The sequence below is a fragment of the Typopeltis vanoorti genome, chromosome 3 (assembly GCF_054136105.1).
Source record: "Typopeltis vanoorti isolate ZY-2024b chromosome 3, IOZ_Tvanoo_1.0, whole genome shotgun sequence".
Lineage (NCBI taxonomy): Eukaryota > Metazoa > Arthropoda > Arachnida > Uropygi > Thelyphonidae > Typopeltis > Typopeltis vanoorti.
In genome coordinates this window covers 69,089,055-69,105,505 of record NC_143551.1, presented here as the reverse complement: position 1 = coordinate 69,105,505, position 16,451 = coordinate 69,089,055, and the positions used below count along the sequence as shown (strand labels likewise).

General features: G+C 38.5%; 1 protein-coding gene across 1 annotated transcript in view; it reads left to right on the top strand.

Moving 5' to 3' along the window:
• The window catches only part of LOC150108245 (clotting factor C-like), a 368,054-nt gene that overhangs the window by 310,959 nt on the left and 40,644 nt on the right, over nucleotides 1-16,451 (top strand). The window contains exon 15 of the mRNA XM_090415698.1: nucleotides 8,626-8,858. Within this exon, the coding sequence (XP_090271824.1) occupies nucleotides 8,626-8,858 (233 nt within the window). The remainder of the gene's footprint in view (nucleotides 1-8,625; nucleotides 8,859-16,451) is intronic.

The window sequence follows — 16,451 nt, the reverse complement described above, 5'->3', positions numbered from 1 at the left end:
CTTGGATAGAGGATTAAACCAAGAATATGATTTCTTGGCATCTTTAATTTATAGTTTAATCAGATGGAATAACTTTCCACTTGTTTATACTATTTCCAGACTATGTTTCCTTACATTTGGATTAAACCAAGAATATAATTTCCTGGCATCTTTAATTTATTGTCAATAACTATCAGTTATCGACTAATATTTTTCCAATCCAATGCACTAATCTAATATCCAAATCTATCTGCTCTAATTTCACTATTGACTTATTATGTGGTAATCTATCAAAAGCCTTTGCCAAGTGTAAGTATACCACTGTGTATCTATCCATCTCCCATAACCAATGCTGATGTCATGTTATTGTAATAAGTAAGTAGATGACTAAAACATGACCTCCCTTTTGCAAATCCATGCTGTCCATCAAAAATAATACCATTATTGTCAACCCAATTCTGGATCCTGATTCTCACCAGCCTTTCCAATACTTTAACTACAATAGTAGTTAAAGTGCTAGAAAGGTACTAAAAGAAAGTCCCCCACATTGGCCTATAATTTGATGCTTGAATTCTGTCAATTCCTTTATGAATCAGTACAATTCTTGCCTTCCTTCCACTTCTTTGGAACTTGACCTAGTGTAAGTCTGATATTAAACAAATATGTCAAGGCACATGTTAATTCCCTCGCACATTCCTTCAAAATATGCAGTATCGAGTTATGATATTATCACATTGAATTATACAATGATGAGGAGGTGCTTGACATGCAGAAGCAACAAAAAGTTATGGTTCCATTCCATTTAATCATCATTTCGACACTCAATACACTCTCAGGCAATGCATTCCACTTGCCTTATATGGATTATTGTATGCCGATTTGGCTCCTGGTTTCATGAGGATGAGGATATACTGGAAAAGGTCAAGAGAAAAATGACTAAGGTGGTTTTCAGTTTGTAGAATGTGAGTATGGGGAAAAATTGAGGGAATGCCATATTCAGAGCCTTGTGAATAGGAGGAGGGGGGGTGTGTGGATATGATTAAGACATATAAGTTGGTAAGGGACTATTGCTAGGTTAATGTGAGGAAGAGATTATTCATAAAATGTTGATAGACAAGGATACAGGCCATCCCTGGAAATTTCATAAGGAGGGTGTGAGCATGGGAGTGAGTTCTTTGCATGGAGAATGGATGGCAAGTGGAATGCATTACCGGAGAGTGTATTGAGTGTCGAAATGTTGAATGTCTTTTGACTTCATAGAGATCTACTACTACTACTTTTTTTATTTTCAGTTAATTGTCAGACTTTATTAATATTTACAATATACACATGCACACTAATGTGCATACAGGTACTTTACATGTACTACTATTTTTTAAAAAATATGCGAATAATTCTGAATTTTAAATATTCTGAAGTTTTTTTAACATAACAGTTAAAACTGTATTATTACATTTTCTGTTCAATGAAAAATACTGAGAACATGCAATTTTGATAAATGTTCATTTTAATTCTGAATAATTCCGAATAATTCTGAATTTTAAATATTCTGAAGTTTTTTTAACATAACAGTTAAAACTGTATTATTACATTTTCTGTTCAATGAAAAATACTGAGAACATGCAATTTTGATAAATGTTCATGACTGTTTTATCTGCTGCACTGAACTTTTTTCTTTTTTTTTTCTGTTTGTTCTGGCAGCATTTCTGCTGTCTTCCTCAAAGCTTGTGCTGAGCTTATCTGAGGAAGATATTATTAGATGGCAATGGTTTCATGGTTTTCTTCCATGACAAGCCAGGCATTGACTAAACTGTTTATATGTATGCATATATACACATGGTTTTCTTCCATGACAAGCTAGGCATTGACTTAACTGTTTATATGTATGCATATATACACATATATAAACATATATATATATAGAAATGCTTTTTTTTTTTTTGGTTAGCATGTGGAAGCAAGTACATGTCCCGAAAAACAACTCCTGCATTAAATGCATGTTTTAACCTTTTTGAAGGTGGGATGAATAGGGTGATTCTGTCCCTATATTGGTATTTGAGAAAACTTCATTGTGTGAGTTGGTGTAATTTTTCATCTCGCTATAATATCTATGTAGTGCTAGTTTCAGCTCTCTGTAGGGTTTCTAAGGTTTCTCTTATTGAATTGCAGTTTGTTGGATCATATCAGGTATGTAGAAGCTCCAGGTGGCTTTTTGTAATGATTATTATACGAGGGACGTCCAGAAAGTAAGTTCCGATGGGCTGTCAGAGAAACAAAAATATACTTACAAAACAAACTTTATTAGAAATTAAAGTAGACATCTTTCACTACTTTTCTACATAATTTCCGCCATTGTTCAGGCACTTTATCATAACGGGGTACCAAGAGTTAGTTACCTTCGTCATAGAAGGTTGCCACTTGTGACGCAAACCAAGTATTGACTGCTTCTTTGACCTCATCATCGTGAAACTGCCAGCCACCAACGAAAGATTTCAGATGTTTGAACAAGTGAAAGTCACTTGCTGCAAGGTCAGGACTATATGGGGGATGATGGAATTGTTCCCAGCTGAAGGTGGCGAGAAGTTGTTGTGTTATGCTTGCCGTGTGTGGGCAGGCATCACGAATCAAAACAACACCCCTGGTAAGCATGCCACGTCATTTATTCTGAATTGCACAATGCAGTTTCTTAAGGGTTTGGCAGTACATACCAGTAGCGCACTCAGGATTTAATCTTAGAGGGGGGGCTGAGCACTCAAGATTTAATCGGGGGGGGGCTGAGTTGAGTAGACGATTTGAGAATGCACACTACATTACATATGACCTATGACTGAGCATCTGCAGTGATTGCCAATACATGATACCCGTGATCTCCTCTGGCTCGACTCGGGCAAACTAGTGCTCCATCCGCAAGAGCACTACTTCGTTCGTCTTGCATTCACAGCGGCTGGTATTCCCACTTTATGTGACTGCTAATTCATAAGTAGTATAGAAATATAAGACACATATATAAGAATTTTAATTAGGAAAAGATTTTTGGAAAATTTTCTAGTGTTTTTTTTTCCTTTTTCTTTTGGGGGGACCAGGGCCCCTTGGCTCCCTCCTTGGGTGCACCACTGGTACATACTCATGCTGGTTGTGGAGCCTTGACTCAAGAAGTCTACCAGCAAAATTCCTTGTCTCTCCTAAAACACAGGTGCACATGGTTTTCCGAGTAGAAACCATTGTCTTCAATTTCGTCTTGACTGGTGATGAGGTGTGCCTCCACTCCATGGACTGTTGTTTGGATTCAGGGTTTGCATGCGGCACCCAAGTCTTGTCCCTGGTGACAAGTCCGCTCAGGAAAGCATCGCCATCCTCATAGTAGCGTGTCAAGAATTCCAATATACTGGCAGCCGATTCACTTTGTGTTGTTCTGTAAGCAACTTCGGTACCCAGCGTGCACACAATTTCCAATAATTCAGTTTCTCCAACACAATTTCATGAAGACATGAACGTGAAACTTCTGGAAATTTCAGCAAGAGTGATGTCATAGTGAATCTCCCTATTCTGTTGAATCTTCTCTTCAACTGAACGCACCAAATCGTCAGTCATTAAAGATGGTTGCCCGCTCCATTCATCATCGTGCACACCTGTCCCATCTTCATACCATTGAATCACTCATTGCGTGTTCTCCATAAACCTCAATAATTTGCCGATGAATTTCAGCTGCTTTAACATTCCTTGCATTCAAGAAATGGATAACTTACCTAATTTCACATGCAGTGGATGATTCGATTTTATATGCAGCAGGCGATTCAATTTTCTTAGACATCATAAACACACTCCACGAAGTGCACGCACTGCGAGAATGTCTGAAAATGGTACCAACACCTTGCTAACAAATCAACAAACTCAGCATGCATGCACACCATTACAATTGCAGCACCGCAGTAAAAATATTTAAAAACGAAACTTACTTTCTGGACTACCTCGTACTTGTATGTTATGTAATTTAATTTGACTGTGGTCTTGCTATCTGATAGGCTGTTCTGGTTATTCTATAGTTGAACTTCAAGTAGTGTTTTAGCATGGCTGTGTAGTGGCATAAGTGTTTTACCTTAAATATTTTGTTCTGTCATGGTGCCCCGTATAAGTGTGGGATCTTCTCTTTGTTCCTAGAATATGAGTTTTGCCATTTTATATTGCAAAATTTATAATCTGTTAAGTTTGTAGTCTGTACAGAATATGTGTGAAGTAACTGCATATCTTAAAATGTTTTCACATAATGCCTTATAAATTACTATTTTTATGTATGTGACAGCAATCTCTTTTAATCAGTATAGTTTGCTTGCTATTATCCTGAGTTTGTTGTGTAAATAATTTGCATGGCTATTCCAACTTAGATCAACATCAATATGAAGTCCAAGTAACGTATTGTTTTCACCTGTGTGATAGTTGTGGGTTTTAGGATCAATGCTTTGCATGTAGGAGCATGGATGTTGGATAGTGAGATGCTTAGTTTCTATGGGTTTTTGAATCATTAGGTTCGTTTTTTTAAGGTTTATGTATTATGCCTTTTTCAGTTAGCCAGCTAGTGATCAGATTGATGTTGTGTTGCATATTTGTGCAAGCTGTGTTTGAATCATCGTGAATGGACACTATGGTCATGTTGTTTGCATATTTGAAGATATTACTTAAATTAAGGGATATTACATCCCATATTGTTTCACAGCCGAAAAAGAAACTCAAAGAGTTTCATGCCGAATATAGAAACTATATAAAGTTCGGCAAGTCCAAGCGTTAGCAAATACCTGGATAGTGCAACACATAACCCATTTGGTAGTGCAACACTGAGGCAACTCATAGTAAGGGTGGAGCAAGCTCTGATCACTATTCTTGGTATTTACCCATAATGTGAAACCCAGCTCCTAGGAGCTAAGTTACTGTTCTACATTATGTGAGAAAGTCACTACCCAGACCGGTTTCAACCTTTATTGAGGTCTCATCAGTGAGTAGCTAGACCTAGATAATACCAAGTTTGTAGCGAACAAAGCTTACATACCCTACTATAAGAATTGGCAAGAAGGTGTGGGTAGTGACTACCGGTCTGGGTAGTGACCTTCTCTCATAATGTAGAACAGTAACACAGCTCCTAGGAGCTGGGTTTCACATTATGGGTAAATACCAAGAATAGTGATCGGAGTTTACTCCACCCTTACTATGAGTTGCCTCAGTGTTGCACTACCAAATCAGTTATGTGTTGCACTATCCAGGTATTTGCTAACACTTGGACTCGCTGAACTTTATAGAGTTTCTATATTTGGCATGAAACTCTTTGAGTTTCTTTTTCAGCTGTGAAACAATATGGGATGTAATATCCCTTAATTTAAATAATTTTACGTCGCCCAATTGAAGCCTTTGGCTCTTCATATATTTAGTGAAGATATTACTTTTTAAGGGAAGTTGGTTAATGTCATGTACATATATGTTAAACAGAATCAGAGAAAGAACAGCTCCTTGTGGTACTCCAGTTGCTCTCTGCTGTGCATCTATCCTATATGTGCATTGTGCTTTGTTTTCCATGTATGCTTTGAACTACAGGAGTAGATGTACTCTGATTCCAATATTGTTAGTTTGTTCAACAAGATTTTGTGTGTTAGTTTATCAAATGCTTTTGTTAGGTCAATAAAAACAACTAATGTTAGTCTTTTTTATCTAATGCAGCATTTATTAGGTCTGTGAATTCTTCCAGGAGTAGTACCTGAAACACTAAAGATTGCATTAATCACTCCCATACATAAACACGGAAAAAGAGACATAAGTAACTACAGATCCATCACTACATTATTGGTGATCAATCATATCATGCAGTACATTGTCTATTGGAAACTCTTCATGTACGCGTGCGCGCACACACACACACACAGAAAAATTCTACATCACCCCAAAAAAACACAACATGGTTTTCAAAAGAATAAAGGAACAACAACATTTGAAAACCATGTTGTGTTTTTTTTGGGATGATGTAGAATTTTTCTGTGTGCGTGTGTGTGCACGCACATGTGCACGCACATGAGCACATGAAGAGTTTCCAATAGACAATGTGCTGCATGATATGATTGATCACCAATAATGTAGTGATGGATCTGTAGTTACTTATGTCTCTTTTTCCGTGTTTATGTATTACTATTATTACTATTATTACGGGCAACTCCAGGGAGTCATTGGACTCATCGAGGGAGGCCCCAAATCATATTCATCACAACTATTTGACATTCATACAGTATCTATCATACCTCGCCTTAAACTCATTCACTGTCACAGCATCCACCACAGACTCAGGGAGCGCATTCCACTCATTCACTACTCTAAAAGTAAAGAACCCAGCTCTAACACCTTTACTAACCACACTTTTGCCCAGTTTCCATGGATGTCCCCTAGTCCTCCCACAACCAGCCCTGTTCTCAAAAATATCTTCTGAATTAATTTTATAGAAACCCTTCAGTAATTTGAATGTCTCAATCATATCTCCCCTCCTCTGCCTATCAACCAATTTTTGCAACCCACAAATCCTCAACCTGTTCTCATACGGTTCATTCCACAGACCTGCTATCATCTTGGTCACTCGCCTCTGGATCCTCTCCACCTCCTCCCCATCAAGAAGAAACCTAGGTGACCAAATCTGAGCACAGTAGTCTAGATGGGGTCTTATCAAGGCTCGATACAGAGGAACAATAACCTGTTTGTCTCTGCTTGTCATCGTATTCTTCAGCAACCAAGTGATTTGATGAGCTGTTTTGGTCACTTTTGCAATGTGTCCCCTAAATTTCAATTCCTTATCTACCAACACTCCTAAATCTCGTGCCTCATCAATTTCCTGGAGCATGGTTCCACCAATGCAGTAAACTGCCACCAATCTTTTCACCCCAAAATGCATAACCTTACATTTTGCCACATTAAACTGACATCCATTCTCCTTAGCCCAGACCTCCAATCTATCCAAATCATCCTGCAAAATTTTGACGTCATCTGCATTCACTATTGCCCTACCCAACTTCGCATCATCCGCAAACAAATGAACTGTTCCTCTCAGATCATTTCCTATATCATTTATGAACAAATTAAACAGCAGTGGTCCAAGAACAGATCCTTGTGGCACACCACTAGTCACAGGCCGTCTTGTGGACTCTACTCCCGAGTAAACCACTCTCTGATATCTCTCCGTCAACCACCCTCCTATCCATCTCACCAACCCTATGTCCATTCCCATATGCTGCAATTTACTGATTAGAATTCCATGTGGAATCCTGTCAAAGGCCTTGGCAAGGTCGAGTAGAATCACCGTAAACCCATTACCCTTATCCAGTTCAGCCGTCACTGTGTTATAATACGTGAGCAAGTTACTGAGGCATGACCTACCCTTCACAAAACCATGCTGTCCCCGATACAGTATCCCATTTTCTTCTATCCAATCTTGTATTTTCCTCTTGACTATTTTCTCTAAGACCTTGACAATGATTCCTGATATGCTAATCGGTCGGTAATTTACTACAGCAGTCTTGGAACCACCTTTATGCAGTGGAACTATTTTCCCCTCTTTCCACCCGCTCGGGACTAACCCAGACCCAAGACTCAAATTAAACAAAATGGTCAAGGGTACTGACAATTCTTTAGCTGCTTCTCGTACAACACGAGCTGGTATACCATCCAATCCCACAGATGTATTGACATTGAGGTTATGCAATAGACTACTCACCTCCACTTCATTAACCACAATTCCCGTATAATCTACTGGTTTATTCGTTTCTGCAATGTCACCACCTGGATGATATACTTTTGCAAAGTGCTCACTCAGTAACTCAACTATCTCAACTGATTCAGTTACCTCCCTACCATCGGCATTCTTTAAAATCAATCTGCCATGTACATTTTTCCTTTTACTTGCTACATATCTAAAAAACTGTTTAGGATTCTCTTTAGCCTGCATGGCCAATGTTCTTTCGTAATCCTTTTTTGCTTTTCTTACCACACTCGTCACCCTTCTGGCCTGTGCTTTATACCGTTCATGTGCCTGCCGGTCACCCTTCTCCTTAAATTCCCTCCATAGTTGTTTTTTTTTTGCAACTCAAGCTTAATGGTGTTATTCATCCATTTAACCCCTACTTGATTTATTATTCGGACTCTAGGTATACAGTCAGCCATTGCTTCATGCAAGCACTTCTTAACTACCTCCCATGCACTATCAACTTCTAGTCCTTGCAGTTGTACATGCCATGGCACTGAACCAATCAAACTCCTAAGCTTGTCATACTTTCCAGCCCGATAATTCCACATGTACCCTGTCTTAATTGAAAATTCTACACCTTTAGCCACCTCCCAAGTTAAGACCCTATGATCACTCTCACCGATTGGTGGCAATGTGGTCATATTTGTTACAGCCAAATCCTCAGATGTAATTACTAGGTCAAGCACTCTCTGACCCCTAATGTATGGGAGTGATTAATGCAATCTTTAGTGTTTCAGGTACTACTACTGATATCAGTATTATTAATATCAATAAGAGAAAATATTATTTACTATAAAAATTATGTAATTCCATTATACATTGTCAAATGCCAGTAGTTATGCTATAATATTATTAGTAATAATAATATTTCTCTTGATTAGAACGGCACGCCTGCCAGTTGGATTAACTGTTACTTTACCACCACATATGAGTAATGGTGCATCTGCTTCAAAGGAACAGGCACAGAATATTACTCTTCCTGAAGGATATTACCAAGTTGGAACAAGAGCTGGTTATAACTGCCCTTCTCATTATTACCGTCTTATTGGTTCTTCTTCACGTCGATGTCAGTCAGATGGAAATTGGAGTGGTCATTCCCCAACATGTATCCCAAGTATGTATCTATTTTGAGTATAAATTTCAAATTCTGTCAGATAGACACACACACACACACACACATTTGATTGCATAACCATGCTTTTCCTACAATAATCATCTGAAACAATAGTGAATGTATATCAAGAAGTTGAAAACAAAATATTATAGTATTGATTGATTTTATTATTATCATTATTTGACACCTCCAGGGAGTCCAAAGACTCATCAAGGGAGGACACCTGCTCTACAACTGTCTGCAACTCCACCAATGCCATCTACCACTGACCACCACCACCACTAGTTTTTCCGCACACAATCACAAACATCCATGCCCACGGCAGGATTCGAACTCGCAGCCTTTTGGCTGGAGAGTGGATACGCTAACCACTCAGCCAGCCAGGCTGGCTAAAGTTTATGATCATTATTGAATCTCTGTAGACTCTGACGATTCATTGTGCAAGGTAAGATCTGATTGTCACTATGTTTATAATATTTTCCTGTGTGGCCCATTGATTATCTGCCTGTAATCATGCGCAAAAGTCAAATTATTACTATATATGCCAGTGGCTTTAGATGGGCTAATGTTAGATAATGCAGTTCCATTACTGTATAGACAAAACGTGGTAATTTTTGAAGCCATTTCAACCTCTAATAAGTAGGGTGATGGATGATATATGCTAACCACTCAGCCCACTAGACCATCGAAATCTGAATAGACTGTGTGAGTGGAGAAATGAGCATAGCTGGCAGTTTAATATTGAAAATCATAAGATCTTGAAATTTGGTGGGCAAGGATGGAATGCAGGGTATGCACAGTTAATGGTGGCAGACAAAGACTTGAAGGTGAGAGTTATGGTTCCCTTTTATAAGGCCTTGGTCATTCCATATGGAAATACTATGCACAGATCTGGTTATTACTTGGCTTTCAAGAATGGGAATGTGGAATATGTAGACAGAATGAAGGAATACAATTTACACTGCTTTGTGGACAGAAGGGGAGGGAATATACTTGAGACAAGTAAGTTACCGAGGAGTTGTTAGATTAACATGAAGGGAGTTTATTGTAGAATAGAGGTAGATAATGGTAGAACAAGGGGGGGGGGCATCTCTGAAAGTTATTATTATTATTACGTGACACCTCCAGGGAGTCCAAAGACTCATCGAGGAAGGGCCAGCTCCGTCAACACCACTCAATCCACCAAGTACAGCTAACCACACCAACATCCTCTACCGCCAACCATTTCTACAGACCATCATAAACACCCATGCTCATGACAGGATTCGAATCCGCAGCCTTTTGGCTGGAGAGTGGATACGCTAACCACTCGGCCAACCAGGCTACCATACCAGGCAAGTTATATAAGGAAGATGTAAACAAGGGAATGAGAAGCAGTTTCAAAAGACTTATCATGATTCCACAATGAGTCTTTTGACTCCATGGAGGTCTGTAATAATAACAACAATGTGGGGGGGGGGTGAAAGACTGAGTGTATATACACTGAATGTACAACTATCCATTGTAGAACCTTATTATTATACCAAGATTTGAGAAAAATTATGGTAGTAGGTATTAGTTAAACACAATACCCACAATATAGACTTTTTTTTATACTTTTAAATACTGAGTATCTAAAAAAAACATTCATCTCATTATTGCTTCTAACTTAATTAAATTAAAAATGCCAATAAATTATATTCTTATTTAATCCCTTATCCAATGTAAGAAAACAAAGTTTTGTATGATGTTTCTTCATAACTTGGCTACTTGTATATAGAAACTAATGACTTCACATTAATTGCCTTAATATCCCATAATGCAAAGCTCATGTCCTTTTGGGTGTGCATAATATTGGGAATATATATAACTTTTGCATTACATCAACCTTGGTATCTCTTTTGGATCTGAATCCCCCTGATGAGACCTCAAACAAAAGTTGAAACCAGTCTGGATAGTGGCCCTTCCCATAATGCATAGCATTATGGAATACTAAAACAATTAATGCGAAGTCATTAGCTTCTATACAAGTAGCCTAGTTGTGAAGAAACTTTAGAAACTAACGTTTCTTCATTAGTCTCTAAAGTTACATGCAAACTTTGTTTGCTTACACTTATCGGATAAAGGAACAAGAATATAATTCATTGGCATTTTTAATTTAATTTATAATCAAGTGAAAAAAAAATTTCTATAACTGCTTCTAACTGTCCTTAATCTTAAGAGATATTATCAGTTGTGATACATCTATCATAATATGTTAGATTGTTAATATGTTAGTGGTTGAGACAGTTGTAGGTTCCTCCCGCGATGAGTCTTCAGACTCCTTGGAGGTGTCAGGAATAATAATAATATACTTTGAAGAAATCATCTCCAAAAGGTGGAAGTTTTTCCACTCAGTTATAATATACATTAAAGATGCCAAGAAATTATATCCTTGGTTTAATCCTTTATCCAAGTGTAAGCAAACAAAGTTTGGACCTGAAGTAACTTCAAGATTGGGAAACTCGTATATAAAAGCTAATGACTTCACATCACTTGCCTTAGTATCCCACAATGCAAAGCATATATCCTTACAGACATGTAATGCTATGCATTATGGAAAGGGCCACTACCAAGACTGGTTTCAACCTTTATTGAGGTGAAAAAGGGGTGCTCATCATAAGTCTAGAGTAGTTAGTATAGGGGTGCAAGAGAGCCTGTTTGTATTAGGAGAAAGAAAAGACAGGTAGATAGTATGAGAGAGAAAAGTCTCAGCTTCTTTTATTATTATTATTATTATTAAACAAGACCTCATGGAGTCAAAGACTCATCTAGAAGGTCCTTTTATCTCTCATCTTAAACACATTCAAACTCCTTGCAGACACCACACTCTCAGGCAAGGCATTCCAATCATTCACAACTCTGCACGAAAAAAACCTGCCTCTCACTCCATTACTCACACCCTCTTTATACAGTTTCCAGGGATGACCTCTGGTTCTCCCCTGATCTCCCACTATTCTCTGTAGAACTTCTCCAATATTGATCCTATAACAACCCCTTACCAACTTGTAGGTCTCTATCATATCTCCCCTCTTCCTTCTCTCCACTAGACTCTGCAAATTACATCTTTTCAATCTTTCCTCATACTCGACATTCCAGAGGTCAGAAACTACCTTAGTCAGTCGCCTTTGGACCCTTTCCAACATCTCTTCATCCTTCTGAAAACCAGTTGACCAAATCTGGGCACAATAGTCCATGTGTGGCCTAATCAAAGCCTTATACAATGGAACAAGAATCTCCCTACTTCTACACATCAGTGTCCTCTGCATCATTCCTAGAAGTCTTTGTGTTGTCTTCACAATTTTGGCGATGTGTCCCCTAAATTTTAGATCCTTATCCACTATCACCCCCAGATCTCTTATTTCCTCTACTTCCAACAATATATTCTCACCAAGCATAAATTCTGCATCCCATCTTTGTTTTCCAAATTTTAAAACCTTACATTTTGCAACATTGAACTCACATCCCCATTTGCTTGCCCAATCTCTCAATTTATTCAAGTCTTCTTGCAAGGCCACAACATCTTCACTACTCTTTATGGTTCTTCCCAACTTTGCATCATCTGCAAACAACTGAATATCTCCATCCAAATCTTCGCTAATATCATTAATATACAAGTTAAATAGTAATGGCCCTAAAACAGATCCCTGAGGCACTCCACTAGTGACTTTCCTTTTCCTGGATATTGCACCCCCATACACAACTTGTTGATACCTATCAGATAGCCAGTCTCCAATCCAATTCACTAATCTAATATCCAACCCCATCTGCTCTAGTTTGACTGTCAACTTATCATGAGGTACTCTATCAAAAGCTTTTGCAAAATCCAAGTATATTACTGTGTATCCTTCTCCTCTGTCCAAGGAAGCAGTCACTTTATTGTAATAAGTAAGTATATTACTAAAACATGACCTCCCTTTAGCAAATCCATGCTGTCCATCAAAGATTATACCATTGTTGTCAACCCAACTCTGGATCCTAGTTCTCACAAGCTTCTCCAACAACTTAACCACAACACCTGACACACAGATAGGCCTGTAGTTTGATGCTTGAGTTCGATCACCTCCTTTATGAAGTGGCACAATCTTGTCCTCCTTCCGCTCTTTAGGGACTTGACCAAGTGCAAGACTCGTATTAAAAAAATATGTCAAGGCAGGTGTCAACTCTCTGGCACATTCCTTCAGAATACACGGTGATATATTATCAAGTCCCACAGCCTTATTTACATCTAGTTTACTCAACTCCCCAAACACCTCTTGCTCACTTACAGTCAGTCTCTCCTCCCCATCATCAACTGCTCTTAAACTCTCCATGAAGTCACATTCACAAGATTGAAAGATCTTTATGAACTGCTCATTAAGTATCTCCACCACACATTCTGCAACAGCTGTCTTTATACCATTTCCTCCAATCAATGTCATCCTTCCATAATCTTTCTTTCTTTTGCTGGCTACATATCGAAAGAACTCTCTAGGATTCTTTTTAGCTTCATTTGCTGACTGCTGTTCATACCTCTCTTTAGCTACTCTCACCAACCAAGTCACCCTCCTTGCCTGGTCTTTGTAGACCTCATGAAATTGGTTACTTCCACTTCTCTTATGCTGCCTCCACAATGCCCTTTTTCTCTGTATTGCATGTTTAATCTCTTTATTCATCCATCTCACACCTACCTTATTTAACCTTTTCAACCATGGTATACATTTAGACATTGCATCTACTAAATATTTTTTGAAAATCCCCCAAGCTGCAGCGATCTCTTTTCCAGCTAACTCCTCATTCCATGCTACACCTGCAAGCTGTCTCCTGAGCTCTTCATAATCACCCCCCCTTGTAGTTCCACATATACCCTTTTTTCAGAGGGGTTCTTGCACTGCTGGCAACCACCCAAGTAATCACCTCATGGTCACTTTCGCCAATTGGTGGATGATTTGATACCTCATTGATAATTACATCCTCCGATGAGATGACCAAATCCAAGACCCTTAATCCTCTTGTTCCCTCTGTTACATACTGTCTGAGGTAGTTATCCCTCAAAAACTCAAGAAACTCATTTTCTTTACTTCCAGTTGCTATCTCTTCATTCCAGTCTATATTGCCATAATTAAAATCACCCATAATGATCACCCTTTTCTTATTTGCTTGGCTTATTTGACTATACATTTCACTATCACCACCATCCACATTACCAGGTCTATAACAACATCCCACCAAGTATTTGATTCTATTCACCTCTATCTCACACCATACTGCCTCAAAACCACTGGCCCCATTTCCCTCTTGCATCTCTACCTTGTATGGACATAACTCTTTCTCTATCATCAATAGCACTCCCCCCTCCCTTTTTACCCCTTCTATCCTCACGAAAGACATCATACCTTTCCATCTCTATTCCTGTCAAGATGTCATCCTCATCTAACCAAGTCTCACTTATTCCGACAATCTCTGGATGCACAGACGCAATTAGTGCAACCATTTCATCCGCCTTGTTTCTTATACTTCTAGCATTCGTATACAAACACAACAACTCATTTCTGGATCTACAGCTAGTTCCACTGATACCACTCACTCGATGTGATCTCTCCATGCTGGACTGGGGCCATTTCCCTTTCTGCTTCTTCATTTTAGAACCCTTTGCAATTCCATCTGTTTCCTTTTGATCTCTGATCATCCCATTACTTTCCTGCCTACACATGCTCTCCCCTCCTCTTGGAGCATCCACCTTTCTCACGCTGTGTATCCCTGTCCACCCTGAGCCTCCCCGTTTCCCTACTCCTCTTTCACACCCATTCTCTCATTTTCTATACTCATACCACTCACTTCCCCATTCATTTCCACTCCTTCAATCTCTCTTGTCTTACTCTCCTGCTCTTCCACATCACTCCCCTCTCGATCTGATTCATTCTCTCTATTCACTTCTCCACTTTCCAGCAGCAGTCTCTCCAAGCGACTCACACCATAACCACTCAAATGCAGTCCATCGCTCCCATACAGCTCACTTCGTCCCTCAAACTCATTCCACACATTAACAAACTGTACTCCCATCTCCTCACACATTTCAGCCAGAATATCATTCATAATCCTTGCTCTCCGCCTCATTTCACCACAATTATGTCATTATATAGCCAAAGGCTATCAGTTTTACTTTTTCACCAATCTCATGTAGATGAATGACCAAAAGACCAATTGAAACTAAAGCACAAAGATGACTGATACCCAGGTGGTGAACCTTATCTGAGTTAACCGCCTTGATTTGGCCTCCTCTGCCTGGGATTGTTTTCCAGTCATCCCTGTAAAAGACTATAAAACTACATTGAATTAAGATGATCAAACTATTTAAAAACCTCTCATAGCAAAATTTGTATCTCCCCCTGGTGAATATTACATAATGTGCAGGTCTACACCACCTAGTCAAAAATTTAATATCTCCTAGAATGCTTCCAGGAAATTGTAAGTACAAAAATCGTCTGACTGAACAATAAAATTTCCACAATATAATGTTATAAAGCATTTGGATGTCATATTGCTGGTTTTCAAATCCATGTTTCTTTTTAACCTTCCATAAATGGTATTTTCATTCATTAATTATAAAGATCAAATGCTTACAGTGAATGCGTACTGTAAAAAAAAAATAACCTGCTCTGTTGTGAGTAATGGAATGCTCAACACATTACATAATCTGTTCCAAATATGCAGGGCAAGAAGGCAGCTGTAGAATGCATGTTCTACTGTTTCCAATCAGTAACAGTGGTCACAGATTGGATCTCCAATGTTACCGATTAGAAACAGTAGAACATGCATTCAACAGCTGCCCTCTTGCCTTGCATATTTGGAACAGATGATGCATGTTGGGCATTCCATTTACTTACAACAGAACAGGTTTTTTTTTCTTCCCGTTAATATCTCCATTTGATTGTATTGACTGGAAGGCAGCCATATGCAATTTTCCAAGCAAGATTCTGCCTGTTAGGGTATCCTTGGAACTTCAATAAGTTATGAAACAGTGCTGTTGTCAGTACCCAACTGTGGAAGTTCATGGCAAAAGAGATTAAAGATTTCTTTACAAAATTTTTTACTTTTTTTAATGGAAAGAGTGTCAATGCCAGTGTGTTATAGCAGTCTTAGAGTTAAGCACAGATTGTTGTAGTATTCAGGAACAATTTCACCTTTTGGACCTTTATAATCATTTACTCCAAATAGGGGAGGATGAAACCCCAGGTAGTACCGGAGAAAGTCTGCACATGTGTGATTGGTCTGCAATATTTTATGGATTTTTGAAACTGTATTGTTTAAATAGCAGAATTTTAAGACTGATAGCCCAAATCCTCCATGCTTCTTTAATAGTTGTAGAAATTCCTTTTTAACTTCTTGGTATCGGCTAGACCAAAAAAATTGCACAGGCTTACTATATAATTGCTTTTCTTCAGCTTCTGTGATGTGTATAATATTTATTATGTACAACTGAGCAGGAAATATTATGGTTTTGAGTACATGACTTTAGAATAAAAGGAAAGTGGCTCTATTTTCCAGTCATAAGCTCTTGAACTGTTAATATTGTGTAAGTGGAGGAGGAAATTC